This window comes from Pyxicephalus adspersus, chromosome 10 (assembly GCF_032062135.1).
Source record: "Pyxicephalus adspersus chromosome 10, UCB_Pads_2.0, whole genome shotgun sequence".
NCBI classification, from domain to species: Eukaryota; Metazoa; Chordata; class Amphibia; order Anura; family Pyxicephalidae; genus Pyxicephalus; species Pyxicephalus adspersus.
Window position 1 is genome coordinate 10,228,059 of NC_092867.1, and position 20,287 is coordinate 10,248,345.

The 20,287-nt window shown below is 35.9% G+C and overlaps 1 protein-coding gene across 6 annotated transcripts in view; it reads left to right on the forward strand.

The window, feature by feature from the left end:
* ZFYVE27 (zinc finger FYVE-type containing 27) overlaps nt 1-20,001 on the forward strand; it is a 70,433-nt gene extending 50,432 nt beyond the window's left edge. For all 6 annotated transcript variants that reach the window (XM_072424443.1, XM_072424439.1, XM_072424441.1 and 3 more), the window contains 3 exons: nt 11,693-11,742; nt 12,539-12,620; nt 13,208-20,001. In XM_072424443.1, coding sequence (XP_072280544.1) covers nt 11,693-11,742; nt 12,539-12,620; nt 13,208-13,272 — 197 coding nt within the window. In that variant the 3' untranslated portion in view covers nt 13,273-20,001. The remainder of the gene's footprint in view (nt 1-11,692; nt 11,743-12,538; nt 12,621-13,207) is intronic.
* The last annotated feature ends 286 nt before the right edge of the window (nt 20,002-20,287 follow it).

A 20,287-nucleotide genomic window follows, 5' to 3' on the forward strand; every position in this document is an offset into this window, starting at 1 on the left:
TATATTGCAATTCGATTACAACTGACACAAAATACTTACCCGGTCCCCGCAGCTCCTCTGGACACGTCTTCTCTCTTCCTTCTTCTCCCGGCGAGTGCAGTGACGATCTCTGGGGTTTCCCGGTGACGTTGCTGCATGCGTCGGTGCGGGAGGCGGGGCGGGAAATTCAAATCACTTTGTATTGAACTCAATACAAAAAAGCTGTATTGAGTCCAATACAAGGAAATCTTTATATCATATATATATAATTGTAATATATATATTACATAAGCTACTGTACAATTACATTATACACTATTTTTTTTAAAGAGTTTTTTTTTAATGTTTTATAAAAAAATGTTTTTAATAAATTTATAAAATTTTGGACATATTTCGGTGAGTCATGCGGTAATTCGGTGAATTATAAGTAATTATTGAGTAATTCGGTGAATTATAGCCCACAATCTAAAATAAATTTCCATGCAAAAAATATAACACTTTTTGCATGGAAGTTCGGAAAGAATTAGAACACCCGGCGATCGCGTACGCATCCCTCGGCGATTCCCGATGATGTCCGTGCATGCGCCTGTCGATTGGGGGTCGTAGCGGGAAATTCAAATATTTTGTTTTGGATTCAATACAAAGTCCTGTATCCAATCCAATACAAAATAATACAAAATATATTTATGTGGTTTTGTCTATAGATGTTGGACTCTGTTTTAAAATTTACCACACTAGGGAGGTGTTTTAGAAAAATATATTACTATACAGTATACCGAATTATTGCATTTTCAGCATTTTTGATTTATTTATGTATTCTTGTTTAAGCTGATTTGTGTTTTTTATTTAATTTTATTGAAAAAAAAATTTTTTTCTTTTACATGATTGTGTGTTTCAAACTTTTTTTATATTCATGATATCTACTAGACCCTTGTTGGGACATATTTCTGTAAGTTACAGGTCTAGAATTTAAAAAAAAAATTTCATGAAAACAGTGTACCGCTTTTGGTACAGAAATGTAGACATCAGTGAAACGCCCAGGTACTTTACAAGTACTTTACAATTTTTAGCCTCTTGATGAAAACAATGAATAAAACTTTGTTTTGTGTTTTTAGTTAAAAAATGCAGGCATTAGCTTTTCTGGTTTACAGGCTGGTCAGGGGGGTAGAGTGTCCGCTTCCTGGCCATGAGTTCTTGTTCCCAAAAGCAGATCCTGTCATCATATAGCTTTACAATTGCTGAGCTTTGGCAGTGATGAAATGCTGTGTATGTTGTGTTTCAATCAACATGAAACATTAGCAAACATCAGCATATTTAAATTAGAGGAATTGGCGTCTATGGTACAATAAAATTAGGAGTCGAAGGGTTATAGTACCAACTGCACAGCCCTGGTAACAACTGTGTCATTGGCAGGGTCATCAGGTAAGATAAATACAGCCTGAAATGAAAAATTTTGCAAGTACTTGTAGCTTTAGTTGTTTTTTTTTTGTTGTTAAATTTAAATGTAGTGAAAGAAACCCAAAGTCCAGTAGTAAGCGCAAAAGGGTTTTCCGGAAAGTTGTCGTCATAGCAAGTTTTAACAGCTTTAATATTAGTTCTGGATAATTCCATGCACTTTTTGTTTAAGGCTAAATGTATAACAGTCTAAAACAGAAACAATAACAGGACACATTCAGATTGCATTTTGAGCACTGTCATCCCTGTATTGCAAGCAAACGCAGTGCAGCACCCCATGGCCGAAGCTGCAAGAAGTGAGCTATGCTGGGAAGATCAACATGTATCTGTGAAACTTGGTGAAAAGTTTAAAATAAAATTTTAAATACAAGTTTAGTTACAATTACATGGTGCAGCACATATTTCTCCTCCAATGGAAGATCACAGTTCTATAAATTAGATATACCGTATATACTGGAGTATAAGCCCGACTTTTTCAGCAACCAAAATGTGTTGAAAAAGTCACCCTTGGCTTATACTCCTGTATGGAGCCCGTACTGAATGCGGGATGTGGGTCTGTAACAGCTTCACCATTTGGCTGTGTTATAATGAGCTCAGACCCTCAACATGTTCTATGATTTATAGAGAGTGTTCTATATATTATAGAGAGAAGTACATAGAAGTATATTGCAATGTATGAGAAAACAATTTGTATGATTGAATAAATATTAGAACCATGAAAAAAGAAATAAAAAAAAAAAAAACTAAAAAATACATTGCACACATTTTCCCATTAAGATCACACAATGGTTTTAGGGCTCACATATGACTGTGTATCAGAGGGTTGTTAATGCTAATAGTAAGTAGGTGTTGCATTCTCTAAAATGCAGCAGTACACACATAATATTGAACCTCTTCTATAATTACTAAATCCACAGCTCACAGTACATTAGTGTGGCAGTCAGTGGGAAAAATGCCTCTTACATTGCTGCCCACCCTTGTCACCCTTACAGATAATCAAAAAAATCATTGGTGTCAATTAAACTGACCTGAGGATTGCTCAAGGAACCCCTAGTAATCTCTGGAGGAACCCTGGTTGAGAAGCACTGTTCTATATATTGCAGTTAGATACAGCTTGTGCATGCTGGGCCTTATGTATGCAAAGAAAAGAAAAGTGTTGTCTGGAATGAATATTCAAGCTAATATACTACCATAGGCAAAATCTCTACATTGACTTTTCTTTTGCCTTTACATTTGCCTAATTTTAACTAGCTTTATACAACATATTGTATAGCTTAATCATGACATCTAATTCATTATACTGCTGACCAGCACCTCTGATTAACACACAAAGGATTTAGGCCAAGCGCAGATGTGAAAGAACAGTTTGGTTTCTCAGTTTTGTCCAGATTTACATTCCCCAGAAAAAAAGTTACATAACCCTTACTTCCTGTCCATTCATTATACTTGCACACCCAGGGGAAACTGTTCATAGAATTGGTTTATACTCGCCCTCTAAACTGCGGTAGATATCTTATGAGGCGTCTGGGATGGGAAGTTAATTAACAGTCATAGTTGTGTGTGGCGCATTCTTTCAGTCACCTGTTAGTCATATAATAACAAGTTTTGCATTTTTGCCACATTCTCCTTTATTGGTCAAAAGCGGGCTAGCCAAACCAGTTACAATCCAATAATATAATTCTTGATCCTCTATCTGACCATGTTTCCTGCTTTTTCCAGTGTGCATGTACATTTTTTCTAGGTAATGTAATCATTTGAGAAAGGATTAGAAATAGCAGAAAAATTCATAAACTAATTTGCTGCTGGCCCAGTCCAACTTTTTGTCACCCTAGGCACCCACAACCATTTTTGTAAATGTTTGTACTATGTTTCATTGACAGATTTAATAGTTTGCTAAAAAGACCCTCTTACTAAATATTATATTTTTTAATAAAGCAGAGACTCTGCAGAACAAAAGGGGCGGTAGCTACAAACTTTTATGTTTAGTTCTGCTTTAATATCCCTACAACTCCATTCATTCCAATGTGCATGGCAATACACAATATGTATTGCACAGTTGTGTTTTACATACACACTTGTTTTTCTAGTCCAAATCCAAGCTTACAAGATTGGTGTACAAAGTCTGAATATGGGTATGTGAAAATCCTTGCATGCATGTGGACCTCGAGGACAGACGTTTGACACCCTTGTTTTACAAGAATACGTTGTCTATTTTTTGAACAGGATCGCTTTAAGCAGTCAATTGTACAACAAGATAAACAAGGCTTTTGTGGACAATCAACAAAATCTTTTATGTTCATTCAACCACCCTGTGCCCTGCAATCAAACTTTTATAGTATAGTCAATAAAAAAAATAAAAATAAAATCAAGGGAACCAAATGTTTATATAAACAGATTTTAGTGTATAAAGATAGCTTTTTATACCCACAACAAGTTCGCTTTTCACGTAGCACTAAAGCATTCTCCGGTTGCCTATAAACCTCTGCCCATGTCAGTGCATTAAAGCCTATCCCGGTGATGGGGTCTAAAAACATTTTGATTAACTTCCTTGTCAAATATTCATAGTGCACTGCTGATCTTGTTACTGAAAGCATCCATCTCTGTTAGCATGAAGCCAAAGCAATCACAGCTTTATTGTGCGTGTGATAAAAGGATCATAATGGATGCCATTTCTTTGCTATCAATGCCGCTATCACATTAAGGGATAAAGAAATCAATACATGGGGAGGTTGAAGCTAAAATGTTCAATGCGGATACCTCAGAAGAAAGGGGAATGAGGATTTTATGGTTACTATGTAAAGCAGCTGTGCATCTACTGAAGTGGAGAGTGAGAAAGGGAGCGGAAATAAATTCTCTGTTGACATGCCCTTTGCTTTTCTCATTATACTAAGAGACCTTATATATGTTTTTTTTTCTTTGTACTTGACAGGCAATATTTCATAAAAGACATATTTAATATAACTGGTTTTATTTCTCATTTTTTACAGTCTGGTAATGTCTGTGCATCTGAATCGGGCAACATTTTTGCAATCACATTTGAAATGCTGGTAATGAATGGCCATTTGGATGAATGGGAATGACCCCCCATCCTTCCAACCCACCTACCTCGTTTTATTTTAAGTCTCCTTTGCCTGATTCAATGCTTAGAAGGGACCTTGTTTTATATTGCAAGCTAAGCCATAAAGCTGACATATTTTGTGCTTTGGGTAAATAACTTTTACAGAATTATGTGATACAAATGATTTGGTGTAGTAAAGGAACAACCCTCAAGGAAAGGCTGAACCTTGTCTAGGGATGGTAGCAGAATCTTTGCTAGCCCAGAGACTGCTCTGAATACCATCTCTGTGGCGACAGGACATTACTGCCTTTTTTTATTATTACCTTAAGAGAATTGTGGTTTGTATGGCAACAAGGAAAATTATAAATGCACTCCTCAGGAATTGCTGATATGAAGAAAAAAGAAGCTTACCTATATAAAGGTTTCTATTAAAGCACTAAATGGACGTTTCTGTAATATTGATGTGGACCAGATCCATTCCAGGTTTGCTGGATCACCCTGGTCTTGGTCTCCCATGATAGTCTATCTTCTCTTGTCTGGGAGAGCTTTAATAAATCAGGCCTATTTTATGCAACCAGTTTCTAGACCACATACCTAGCACTTTTATTTACCATCTCTTCTGCAGCAGCACTTCAGGTGAGCCCTATTGTGATGTTTAGGGACAGGAGGGAGGGAAGGGCTCTATGGTTGGCTTACTTTAAATCAGGGAAAGCCTTCCCTTCTCCCAATGATAAATGGCGGGCCAGAATGTTGTTGGAGTAAAACAGCCAACATAAATGGAGAACAGATGATGCTTTTCAGAGGGTTTCAAAGATGTTACCTTGGTTCAAGGCAAGCCTTTCTATTAAATATTTTTAGATATAAAGCAACCATTTTAGGTATGTCTAGTTTTTATTCGATACTCCGTAAACAAGGCACTCACAAGCTTGCTATTTAAAAAAAAAATTCATTCACCTAGTCAGTCATTTGTAATTATTTCATAAATTCTTCCTGAATTATCTGTTACTGTAAGAAAATGGTATATTAAAATATAGGATGGAACAATATAGTGCTCTAAAATTTTAAACTACATAATGTATACTGCTTTAACCAATAGATGTTTTTTGTTTTTAACTTGAAATACTGGGATGCAGTGTAAACATTTTTTTGACTTGTGGCTGGTATGCAAGTGATATAAGAGATGTGTGAAAGGATTATGTTTCAGATTTAAGCAATCATAATTATTTTAAAAGTAATGGTACGTGTACACATTTGTACATTCTATCACCATGGCAAATTAGCGGCACCTGTTTAAATAGTACCCTGGAGGAAACAGGTGATCTTTACAAATTATACTAATTTTGGGATTCAGAAAGCAAATAATGTCAATTATTTACATGGCAACAGCAGTGACATCTGGAACTTGTGTCTGTTCCACTAGAGTTCCAACTACAAAATCTGTATAATCACTTTTTAAAGTAAAAAAAAAAATGACCCAGAAATAGCCCGGGCAATACCTAAATGTCACCGTTTTAAGTGTTCCCGTTTACAGTTTGCAAATGTATATGTTTACCAAGGCAGTCACATAGCAAACAATGTAATTTCCTAAAATCATATCCTAATTATCTATTTTCCCACCTTAATTTGGCTGTAGCACTATCTCCAGCCTTTATTCTCTGAACTCACAATCTTTTTTTTTTAACAGTATAACTTTCTTTTGGAGTTTCGCACTGTGTAGATTGTCCCAGAGGTTTCTCTGTAGGTTGCCTTATTTTAGTCAAAAGGCACAAAGTTCCTGTTTTGGGTACAGTCATCTCAACCTTCCTCTTATGAGCTGGATTACCAATCTCCTCAATACAGTAGTTCAAATCTGTTAGCTCTGCAATCACTATGTCCATGCTGTTTCCTGCACATGAATTGAATGTTTTGTATATGGTAAAGTGGGTTTCTGCTTTTCTATGCCAGTACTGTCCTCATTGTATATTGCTCCACTTCCAACTTTTTTTTTTTTTTACTCCTCTTCATCACATCTTTGTGGTTAATCCCCAATGTTAGCATGGTTTCTGATGTAGCCATTTGTTACTTAATTAAGGTGTGCAATGTTACTTTGCCCAATGACCCTTCAGGTCTGTAATCAGGCTGAGTCATCTACGTCCTGCTGTTTCTCCCAATGGCTCCTTTAAAACATGGGGAAAGTAAATGATTTAAGCCAAGCCTAACCGTACCAAACCCTGTGGGTCTCACTGGCAATTCTAGCAATTGTCCCGGCTAATTGAGGAAGGTGCAAGAATGAGCATGCTTTACTAGCTGCCTATTATATCCACATATATATACATATATTCTAATTTTTTTTATTTTGGAACACCATTCTTTTTGAATCTCAGATACAGAAAGCCTTTTAAAAAAAAAAAAAAATCTTAAAGCAGCCAATCAGATTGTTATAAAAGATATCCTTTGAAAAAAGAAAAATGAATCTAAATTTTAGCTGTTTTCTTTAGTTTGTAAATTAGCATAACTCTTTGTGTGCTGCCTAAAGGAGCAGGCCAAAATAAAAAAATAAATAGTAAAAGGTTTGTGCTTTCTGTTGCAAATGAACAGAGAAATTGGCCACCTTCAGCCTCAATCCTACTTCATAATGCGGTATTTTGGCCTGATCCCCACAGCAAGCTGTAGAGCTGTAAATCAAAACAGTGTAAAAAGTAAAAACATGAAAATTTATAGGAGTAACAATTTTACAACATACCAAGTGCTGGAGGGGGACTGTAAGATTTCAGGTATGAGTTATGTTTACATGCAGGAGCTGTCTGGGCTTCTATCCACTTGCACATGATCACAATTGCTTTGCTTTGCCTATAATGGAAAAAAGATGTTCTCAGAGTATTTTCTGCATTAGCCAACTAATGCAAACTTCAAGATAAACTAATCCAATCTCATAAATCCTGTACTGCCAAAGAAAAGGACGTGGGCTTTAGGGCCAATGCTGTATTTCATATAGAATATATTGCTCATATTTTAAATATTAAGATGACAGCAAACAGCAGTAGTGGGACCAATCCCACACACCTTGGCACTATAGCTTTACCTCTGGCTTATTCTAGAGATGATGGTATATATATTTCACTCAATACTACATTTATAGGCTGAACTTTAGTCAAACTGCTAAGTACACACATAAACTGCATAAATAGGAGCTGCAATCCTAAGGCTGCATTGTATCTGCAACCTGAAATCTTTCTGGCATGTGCTAACATGAAGCATGCTGATAGGAGGAATTTACAGAGATATGAGTTCATCACTGCTCTTTTTAATTCACTGTCAGTTTGTTTGCACGTTGGAGGTTGGTCCAGTACAACCTGATTACAGACTAAGGACATTGCTGCAGGACATTTGCAGAAAAAGGGTACGGCAGAGGAAATTTCTGGATTTAAAGAGAATATATTGTGTCAATTTTTGTAGCTTAAGTTCTCACTCACCTCTGTAGCTATAGGCACTGTGGAGAAATGAATCTTCTCCCATTATGTCATCTGGCAGCAGAGCCTTTGCAGCCCTTTAACCCCCCTTCCCCCATCTGTAATCCTGAGTGTGACTCAGGGTGGATTTACATGCAAAAAAACATTAATCCCGAGTCACACTCGGGGTCACTTAAAACATTAAAAAAAAAACACCTTATTCCGTTGTCGTCCCTCGGCATCCTGCTGGTCCCCGCAGGTCCTCGTGAGTTATACCTAAGAATTACATTTCCATGCAAAAAAAGTTACATTTTTTGGATGGAAATACGGACAGAATTAGAATGCTAGGGGAGTTAATTTAAAAGACAGATACTGTAAGCTTATTGCCCCCCTAGTGGTAATCCCGAGTGTGACTCGGGGTGGATTTTACCTGCAAAAATCCTGAATCACACTCAGGGTTGCTTAAAACTTTAAAAAAAAACCACTTACCTTATTCCATTGTTGTTGGTCCCCGCAGGTCCTTGGGATACGTCTTCTTCCTCTGATCTTCAGCCGGCGAAGATATATTATTATTATTATTATTATTATTAATAAACAGGATTTATATAGCGCCAACATATTACGCAGCGCTGTACATTAAAAAGGCATTGCAAATGACAGTCTAATACAGACAGTGATACAGGAGGAGAGGACCCTGCCCCGAAGAGCTTACAATCTAGTAGGTGGGGGAATTTCACACACAATAGGATGTATGTATGTATATATAATATATATATATATATATATATATATATATATCTATATATATATAATATGTTATACACGCTACTGTACAGTTATATTACATGTTTAACTATTTTTTTAACAGATTTTTTTTTTTTTTAACGTTTATTATTACATTTGTTAAATATTAGACATATTTTGTTGAGTTATGCCAAAGAAATATAGCCTACGATGTAAAATAAATTTCCATGCAAAGAAAAATGTAACCCTTTTTGCATGGAAATACAGACAGAATAAAGCTGCGTACACACTTCCAATTTTTGTCGTTGGAAAGGATCTTTCACGATCCTTTCCAACGACAAGGGAGTGCACGATGGAGAGGGGAGGGGGAGAGCGACGGAGCGGCACGCTGCTGCGCGCTCTCCCCTTCCCTTTCATTAGGATCGGCTGTCGTCCATCGTCCGTGGATCCGGCAGGTCGGTCGTCCGGACGATGGACGACACCAACACAACACCGACTGTACACACGGCAGATTTTCGCCCGATGCCGATTATCGGGCGATAAAAATCTGACGTGTGTACGTAGCTTAAGAATGCTGGGGAGGTTAGCAACCAATTACAACTTGATTTCAAGATCTTGTAGAGTGGGCTACAATGTGTGAGCTATGTTATAACCAGAGCAAGTAAGGATCAGCCTTCTTTAAATTCTACAAGGAGCATGGGAGCTTACCCTAGCTAGCTAAGCCATGCTCCAGGCCCATGCCCAAACAGTCTCTTTTTTTACATCACTAAGCAAGCATCAAAGTGAACCCATTATCTTGAGGTAAGATTGCATGACCATATGCCTAGACCATATAAACCAATTCAAAGTGGTATTCAAACATTTCAAACATTTGTCATCAGAAGCGTTTCAGATCCTGGTGAGAAGGATCCCAAATCTTGCACGCTCCAGCACAGATTTCTGGGATCCTCCTCTTCTGTTAAATAGGCCTGTGGTGTCCTCCTCTTTATTTTTAACTTTTATTTAAAAAAAATATTTTTTTTTCTTTTTTGTAATTATATAACTGTGCGTGTTTGTGCCATAGTGGCGGATTCCACTCTGAACTTATTAAGCCTGTTGTAAGCTGATGGAAACAAAATTAAACCTAAAGTATGTTTTTGTAATGACATTACCCAAATGTGTGTTACATAGCAAGTTCCCTAACACCTAAAATAATATGTGTACACCCTCAGGAATGTATAGATTTGTGCTGGGCATTATGATTTGCCTGTCATTGGCTTTGCGTCATTATTTCTACTGTTTACCTTTAGAATTGCTGCCCGTTTTGTTTTGCAGGTATTAGATTTCCATTCCCCAAAGTTTGCAGTATATCACCGTTCATGTTCAATGCATTTGTAGAGCTGTCTTTCTTAAAAGACTTCTGTTCTGCAAAGATTCCTGTGGAATATCTGGCTTTTAGGAGGCAGGTTTTCTTTCAAAAATATAACGCAAAGGCTTGTCAACCTGCCTATAATCATGAAGAATGCCAGAAGGGGAGCCCATAAATGACACATTCCAATGAGAACTGATGTCATATTTTCTTTGCTAGACAAAATATTTTCAAACTTGTCACTCTTAAAGTCGTGGGTTAAAGGGAGCAATAAACCTTGTCCATTTTGAGATTATTAATGTGGAACTATATATCTCAAGCATTCATCATAATAGTTTGGTAGAGTTGGAGAATTTAAAGCTGAATTCTGACTACAGGTCCCCCGTGTTAAAAGTCACATCCACAGCAGTTTTATTTTTGTCTTGACAGTCTCCTAGGACATTTTGTATTTTTAGTTTATATTGGGTAGCAAGTTTGTAAAAGATGAAACCTGGGAAATTTGCCAAATGGACAGTAAAGAGTATATACATGTGTGTTTCTCCCCGAGATTCAAAAATGTGGGTCAGCTATTCCTACCAGACAGCCCAAACAGATTTTGAAACTCTGTAGAGACTACAGTACAGTTGACCAAAGTACTTAGGTCTAGGACCCAACCCAGTCTATGCAAAGTCAATAAAGGCACCGCACTCCAAAAAATATTTTCCTGCACTGTCAGAAAGCTTCTATTGTTAGAACAGGACCGTACAATGCAGAAGAGCCCAAACTCACAAATCTGCCCCTTCCGAGCCGTGTTCTGCTATTCAGAGGATTTTCAGAAGGCCAATCTAAAGCTTTGTACTCATGCTAGCTTTATGTAAAAATATATGTAGTTATTAGATTCAATACACATTTTCATTAAGATAAAGTTTAGCTTTGTTACTGCTTACAGATACACTTTATAGAGGGCCTTCCTCTCCAAAAAAAAAGGGTATCCCTGCCCCCTTTCTCAACACACATGGTCCCAAACCCAGGAACCAAGCTTCACAAATTAGCATGTCAGTCAATTCAGTAATCATCGTTAATTAGTGTGTTGTCTGGTGCCAAGTTGATATTTCTGAGTTTTAAAATATAGGTTGTAGACATCCCACTGTTGAATTTATAAAACAACAACACAATCAGATACCTTACTGAACACCTGCACCGCTATTTTTCAAATGTTAATAAAAACAATATTTTATTCAACAGAAAATGGAGATTATAAATGTATCATGACTTGAACCCTGCCCATATGCCGGTCACATCTAACCAAAATGTTTGTGTTTAAGATTTTGAACACTGACATTGCAAGCTGACACAGGCAAAAGCATCTAAGCACACAATCCCTTAATGAATATGTTTCCCACTATCAGGTCTATTTATAAATGTTTTCACCCAGCTTTTACCCAAAATGTATACATTTTACTTAGGATTCAATTGGAAATATGTGAATTAATTTTTACTGATGATTCATTCATTTTTTCTAAGTGACTCCAATGTAAAAAATGTGCAAATTTTGGGGTAAAATGTTGGTGGATATTGGGTGAAATCATTTATAAATATACCTATGTATTTTCCTATAACAAAACAGTAACAAAAAGCAAGAACGGTAAATTTGTTTTGTTTGGTATTTTGTATTTCATTGACTGTATTTCTCTGTTTTAGGTAACTGTTATGGATGCAATGCACCCTTTTCAATACTACTGAAAAAGAGGGTATGATTTCTTTTTTACTGACCTAAACATTTCATTTTTTTGTCAAAAATTGTGATAAATTAACCAATTTATCTGCAAGAAAAAAATTTATTGGGTGCAGAGATGTAGGTGGGGCTAGTTAAATATGTAATAGTTTGCTGCAGTTTGATTTTGGCACCTGATTTTGTTACATAGGTGGCACAGCACCAGGAGAGAAGGTCGGGGAGTACTACATATGCCCTGTGGATGAAGAAGTTTCATCTGCTGGCCACTAAATATAGTAGTTTTTTTGTTTGTTTTTCTTGGCAGGAAAGGTATTTGGTTTGGGCAGTGGGATAAATATTAAACCTTTTCTTTGGTCATCACTGTTAAACCCAATTAAACCTCCAGTTTCAATCTGCTAAATGCATTTCAAGTACATCGAAACAAATAGAGTTTAATGTCTTGCGGTTTATTTTCTTGAAAAGCAGCCACAGCTTCAGCAAAAAAGCCTGTCATGTTCCAGCAACTACACCACAGGACCCTTGCTTTCTCCTGTGGAAACAGGAAACACATTGCAGGAGTCCAACAAACCCTCTGCTGAGTCAGTCCATTAGCTCTAAAAACAGAACAATTCATGCACACTGTTGATTGGAGAGCTTTGGCTCAGCAGTGGGAGTATTGGACCTTTCCAGTGAAACTCCACACCTGGTAAATATTTAGCTAATTTGAATTGAAATTTCAGTAGGGCTTAGATAACCAAATTATGGTTCTCTTGGTATTCATGGAAATAGATTATATCTTCCTTTATTACTTATCTACTTCCTTTCTCTTACAGCGATGCTGCAATAACTGTGGAAACAGCTTCTGTTCAAGGTGTTGTTCTTACAAAGTCCCCAAATCAGCTATGGGAGCTACAGGTAAGTATCAGCTAAATTGTAGTAGTTTGTAACAATGGAGATCAAACAATACACAACCTTATGCACAAAAACGTTTTTTTTTTTTTTTTTTTTTTTTAACATGCTTATGTTATTTTACACCACATTTATTTTCATATTAAAATGTTACATTCACAAAGAGCAATTTGTTGTGGAATAAGTTTTTTTATTCAGCACTAAATCAACATTTCAATTGTATTTGTAGCCCAATTTTTTTGGAAGGAAGTTTTTAACATATTAAAATTCTTGTCATGTTTTAATTGTTGTATTCAACCGCACTAAGAAGATTCACTCTCACCAGGGTGTTATGTAGAATCCATATTGCACCCATAGAAACCGGCTTTCTATAAGGATGCTGTGATGTGTACATAAACCTTTTCTACTGTCCTATTTCCCTTTTGTGAAAAAGAGAAGGCATCTAAAGTTTTTTTGAAAGTAAATTTAAATTAACATGCGAACACGTTAAACATGGGCAAATTGCCATTGGTCTGCCCAAAATTCCCAACATAACTATTACATTAACATTTCATATGTAATAATATTTTTTATGTATGTTTCTATCTTTACAGCACCAGATGCACAGAAAGAAACCGTGTTTGTATGTGCACCTTGCAACCAGGTATTGAGTAAATAGGATTTTCTTCTTGGATATGGAATTCATCCTTCTCAATAAAAGCTGCCACTACTGATTTAGGAGATGGACACTCTGTTGTGAGTGCAGTGTACACCGAACATCTTTGTGTGTTTTTTTTTTTTTTTTGTTTTATTATTAGTTCTGTCTACACTCTGTACATCTGTATAAATGTATATTGTATAAATCTGAAACTTATCACAACAACTGTTTTATATAGAAGATGTTGTATGTACATTTACATTTCTATAACCTGGACTTACAATAAGAATCTTTTTATTACTTGAAGCAGCCACCTTATATATGTTAGGATGAATGAATCTGCGCTCTAGTTAGTAACAGCATCCCAGTATGTGATACAACACTTTGTCGCGTTTGTGTTTTCATCCAAGCGTTTAAATTAAACTGCAAATTAGATAAACTAGCACAAGTTACAGGACACTTAGAAGACGAGGAGTGGTGTTTGCTAAAGGCCTTTATTATCCGGATATAGTTTTGAGAACTGCAGAATTATTGATGAATTCACACCGGCAGCTGTCTCATCTGTACCCTTAAAACATCACTGTTGGTTTGCCAATAGCGGAATACCAGATTTGCGGGGTTTGCAGAAAGTGTGCAGATGAATAGCGGCTGTTATGGCGCTGGGACTTGTAATTATTTGAAAGGATGTCACCTGTACGGCTTAAGCCACGCTTTAGTTAGGAGCAGAAGCTCTATTTATTGACCACAATTCTTTTTGTTTTTCAGTTAACCATTTTATAACAGAAAAGAATAGGATTTAGGATGTAAAGATGTATATATAGTTTGTTACAGTTTTTGGAAGTACATATCCTCCCCAAATTACCAGACCAACAGGTGGTTCTTCACTTTTGGATAATTTTGTTGCTGCTACATTACTTGGATAATTTCTACTGGTAATATTTCAGATTACTGAACAAGTGACACATAAAGGGAAACCTTTCTCTATGTACTCCAGGGAATCCAACCCTATTGTCTGAATTGGACTTCAGCTGGGTGTTTACTTAGGCCACTTTAAAGGCTTCTTAGCACCTACAGGTATGGTAATGTGTGGTACAATTATTAATGCATTAAAGGAGCCCATTTATTTATTTATTTAAAAAATGACTGCCAATGTATGGCAAAGGAAGGAGAAAACCTGCACCATACCACAATGCACAAAATGTTTGCAACTGCTGTATTTGTGTTAGGGTGCCATACAAAACATGGTGCAGTGCATTGTGATAGTTGAAAAGTTTTCTTTCAATACATTACTAAAATGCACAGGTGTGAATCTATCTGCCCTTCTATAACAAAGTATAATAAACCCTTTACATTTTATGTATTTTAAATGACACAAATATATTTTACCCTTGTGACTTCAAGAAATGTAAAAATAGCCAAGAAATCATTAGACTTCTAAAGCTTATAGTGGGCAATGTTTAGAAATCATTTGCCTTCAAGCTTAAATGTTTGATATCCTTTTGCATGCACACGACCTGTAATTTTGCTTCTCAGGTTCTAGGACAACGCTAAACTGTGTCCCACTCTTTTGTGTCAGCCCGTATTCAGTAATTGAAATTTTGAACCTGGTAGCATATTCCCATGATTGTCAATTTTTTCATGACAATACATTGTTAGTTGATTGAAAGAAAATAAAAGAATAGAAGCTATATAAAAGAGATTTGGGAGCTCTAGGATGGTGAAGATCACTATAAAGTATCTCAGTAGTTCTGTTAGGAGAATATGAAAAATTCCAGGTAAATTTGAAGAGGAAGTTTCATATTATTTGTGTAAACTGCTAATATTTTTGTCCAGTTCCTTTCTTTTAACCTGTTATTTGGTATGTAAAGTCTGTTAGTTATAAATATATAGAATATATATAAAAAATATTCTATACACAGCTTTTTTTTCATTATTTGTTAATGAATGTGTGCCTGGAAGTCAGCTTTAAACAAATACTGCCAGCATTTCAAAATGTTTGAATGTTTTTTTTTTTTAAAGGTCAAGTTTGACCAATGGTGAGGCAGGGCTGAGCTTACCTTTAGGTAAAATAAAATTGTATTTTCAGCATTAGCTGCCTAGTCTCTGGATCTACCCATTCAATTTGACAAGTACTTTTAGGAAACCCCAGTTCATATTTTTGTTTGAACAGCCCAGGTTTTGAAACGTTTACTTATGAAAAAAAAGTTGCTTTGAAATATTTGTTGATAAAATAAATGGGCTATGTGCAATGTTGCTGTTAAATTAGCTTCAATTTCTTTGTTGCCTTTTTTCAAGTGACCTAAAGATTTTTGGTATTGCAAAAAATAAATGCATTACCTTATGTTATGGTACTACCCTCACTGGTTGGCAGTGTGCTAAGCTTGATAAGTCAAACTGTATCTAAAGCTAGAACCTAAACAGTTTATGCTTCAGAATTACTTTAAATATTAATAGGACCATGTGTGCCAATATAGGCAATACAGGAGAATTTGCATACATATGAAAACTTGCTCACACTGTATACAGAACGCTACACTGGATTTTGTATGTCAACAATTCATGCCACTGAAAAGGTGTCTTATTTGTAATTAACACTTCTTATGTTGGTGCATTGTGCGTGTGTGTATGTGTATATATATATATATATATATATATATATATATATATATATATATATATATATATATATATTTGTAAGTCTAAAATAAACTATCTGCAATACATAGATACTGTGGATGTTGGGAATACACGCAGACTTGTGTAATTGAGCATTAATATTTTGCATTGTATAGCCTTCAATTATGCAGAAAATTTGGAGTTTAAGTGATAACATTTTAGTGAAAAACTTTATGTATGTCCTAGATGCCTTCTTTGAGCTTTATATTAATTTATAAAGCCTAATGAAAAGATCCTGATACCTTACATTTTTTTTATAACTTAAGGGTATAATTTAAACTTCAAACTTTCTGAATGCTTGCATTGTGAAATGCTTCTATGTCTTGTTCTCTACAATTAGGCATCCAGGTATCCAATTTTGCACTTTTTTTTCTCAATTACTGTTTTATTCAGCCAAACATTTTGTTCTCATTTGCACATAACCCTAGAGAAGAGAAGGGTGGCAGTAATAGTTGGTTACAGTCAGTTGGACCTGTTTTGTAATGTTGGTGTTGTTTCCTAAGCTGGAGAAGCCACTTGGATGAGTTGCAAGACATCTTCAATGTTGTTTACCAAATCCAATGGAATGTAACCAACTATGTTTATATATACCATGGACTGCCTTGATTAATGAGAACTTCCACTGGCATATAAAGCATTCAAGCTTGCATAATTTGTAGGCAGCATGGCTACAGAAAGTAATTTTCAACTTTTAAAGCCTAGTACATACAATTTCTACATACAGAAGTGTATCCAACCACTCCATGACTCTGACGTGACCTGGCCAACTTTGTAATGTGTGGCCTGAATGTTGCAGAAAATAAAGCTAAGCAAATGCTTTTCTATGGCCTAATTTTTTCTGGCCAAGCTTCAAGGACAGTCTTTGTCATGTGTATTGTGACTGTACACCAGCCCACCTAACGTTGATGTCTGATGGTGCAATGGTGCTACAGCACACAATAGTTAGGAGCGTAAATTGACGGCTTGTCATCAATACAAACATCTTTTAGTACAAACAAGATCAGCTATAGAACAGTATATACTGTACATCTGTAAATGTCTCAGAAAAAGGATTCCTTTTTAGATTTTCTTTGGGGTGGGGAGCATCATTGGATTTTTTTTTATGTCTCTGCTCATACAAACGTTACCATGTTGCCAGGCAACCAACAAAAATATTCCCATAGGATTATGTGTATTCAATGTAAGTTATGGTATTTACCTGTAAAGCCTCCCATGTGTTGACATGTGGAAAGGAAGGACACTGCAAGAAAGCATTTAAAATTACATGGTATGTCTTTCCTGCAATTTGTTAGGTTGGTCACAGGAACTCCTTAACACATGGTGTATACATTCTTCATTGTAGACATGGGCTAATGTGTCCTCATCCTTTTTGTATATTTATATTAAAAATAACTTTCTATTTGTTTTTGATCTTTGTTTTCTAACATAACCTACTAATATATTCGATAGTTGTTAGATATAATATATTTATTACAGCTTTTATTTTGGAAAACACAGACAATGCACAGTTGATACCACCACCATTTTGTGGAAAGGTTATATTTCTGTGTACTAGAGAGGAGTGTAATGTTTTCTTCTTCTTCTATGTATGCCTTTTTTTACATTTAGGTGTTATATGTTTCTCAGTTGTTTTATTATGTGTTTCTACCAGGCCAGATTTTAAGCTGCAGGAATACATTTTAATTAAGTAGTACCAATATTACTCATAATTATTTTTATTGGTTTTTTATAATAGTTTATTGGACAAGAAAGTCAAAGCAGCTGTATTAAAAAATGGACCTATCTTCATATATATTTTGTGTTAAAAGCGGAACTAAACCTGCATTACTCACCTGTCCTTGTTCCCTTTCTGGGCGCCGCCATCTACTTCTTTCTTCTCTTCTTGTCTGACTGGCCAGGCTGGGATAACATAACACCTAACACAGGTGCATGGGAATTCATTCATTCATTTCTGGCATGCACAAAGGAAGCCGCTATTGCCAGCTATCCTTGCAACCAAAGCTGATACAGCGCAGTTCTTTTTGCCAGATACCCAAAGTGATCAAACAGGTAGTAGGGATTATTGCGGATGGGACATTGCCTGCCCCTTTCTGCAAAAGTTACCGGCCCGAGCATGTATTCTTAAAAGTTAAACTTTAGTTACACTAAAGTAGTAAATCTTGATGCCTGTGCAGCTCTTAGTGGAGTCATGTTGCAATTTGCTACCAGGTTACAGTGTTGCAGTCTGATCATTGGGGATCATTGCCCCAGACCAGTGAAAGTCACTATAATAAAGCATCATGATAAAACTGAAGCTTTATGAAAAAAATATACTGATGCTTTATTTTTTGACTTGTCAGGAATTTATCCATGCATATGTGTATAGGTACTGAAGTACACTTATCTGCTCATTCATTTTAAATTTTAATACCCTGTAACGTATCACTTCACATGATACATGTTACATCACAAATCTGGTTCCAGGTAAATGTGTGAACAACATATTTACATAATATGCCAGATTCCAGAATTGCCTAACAAAGCTTGCCCAGTCCACTTCTGAGTATATCAAGCATATTCATTTTTTGGCAAAAATGTTAGTTGGTTTTCGTTAGGATGAACCTTTTGAGAAAGTGAGCGGCAAGTGACAACTAGATAAAAGTTCCAGGGTTACTAATGTCATCATCACTAGTCTACTTGATGATACAGGGCAGGAGTCCTCCCATCAATATCTGTATATTTGTTCCCAGTTAGTAACTCTCCAGGCAGTAAAGCTAGGATAACCAGGCCGAAGCCTTTATCTTCAATAGACATGCTTGCAGTGGCAGCCCCTTTATTCATTTTCTAGCAGATCCCTAAGCAGTTAAAGTCAAAAGCCAGGTGCTCATGTAACCCATGATTGTCATTGTTAAATCTCTAACAAAATGCATTTGCAATGAAAAATGTACATCACTTTTAGACTATTTATTGCTGCAAAGAACAGCAGTACAAAGTGATGCATCACAACTGCCCAACTTGAGTTATCTCTGTGAAGTAGGAAACCAAACCAATATCCTTAGGTAAATAATATGGCCTGGTAGAATCACTTAAGAATAATTTGAACATAAAATAAATAATTAAATATGTTTCTTTTACTAGCTTACCATTAATTTTAACAGATATTTATTTTATTTTTTTTAATCTGTCAGATATGGAAATTTGATCCATGCACATTGCAAATCTCGGTTTAAATCCTATGTCAAACATTATAAGACTTTAGTAGAGTGCTTCTCACACTGCCAGGAAAATATATTTTTATAATTTGCATTCATACAAATCCTTAAACATGCCTTTTTTTTTACTAATGTTTGTGTATATGTTTTTTACGTAAACAGGAAGCGGGCAGAAAAAGTTATGCTTAACATTAAATAAAAAAGTCTGGAAAATGTTTCTTCTATTAGCAAGTTAAGAGTTAAAACACTAAACTTTAGGTAAAAAGTATTATTTACAAAAGAATCTCTTTTGTGTTACTGTCCCTTGCCCATGGAGGACAGTGTCTCTGTAAAGGTCAGTCCCTATACTCACCCTCCCTTTGCAGCGTGGCCACAGCTTTTTGTTTCTTTCATTGCAGCAGGTGGTTATGTGTCATTATTCCGGGAGGGAGATTGGTTGGGGTTAGTTAAGTCACCTTTTTTGTCAGACAGCATAGCACATGGTTGTTGGCTGGGAGAAGTTTACATGCTCCTTATTACCTGGAAGCACTGTTAGTGTCCGTGGCTGTGACAAAAGGGAGTGTCAATGGAGCACATGTAATGTGAATAAAAAAATGTTGGGGGGGGGAAAGTATGGGCAAGCGTGATAATGTCTCTTTCGAAACATATGTGCTAGCTAGAAGGGATGAACGCCAGGCAGTATTTGAACTGTGCACACGCTCTGAAGTACTCCTCCTTAATTGTACCTACTTGTCTTTAAAATAAGAAAAAAAAAAAGGACTTATGTTTACTTCAAGATTTTTAGTATCCAGTTTGGTGTGTTTGATTCCAAATAATTCATTTTATTTTTTTGCAAGTTTTACTTTGTCCTGCTTTAAATGGAAATAAATATATATTAACTAAAGTTCAATGTGTCTTGTGTTTTTTTTTTTTTAATATTATATCTGCAGTGGGAACACAAGCAGCAATAGAAACAGGCAGGTTCTAACCACTGTCCGTTACATAAGGTGGGTTTAACTAGTAACGGGTGGGCAGGAAAACTTAAATAAAAAAATAAAAAGCAGAAATAAAAGAGAATACACTTTAAGCTTACCTTATTCTGTCAGAACAGGCCCGATCACTTCTCTAAATAAATATTGGGGTCATCTTTGCAACTAAATTGTGAGGTTTTTTTTAGCTCTTGCCATTAG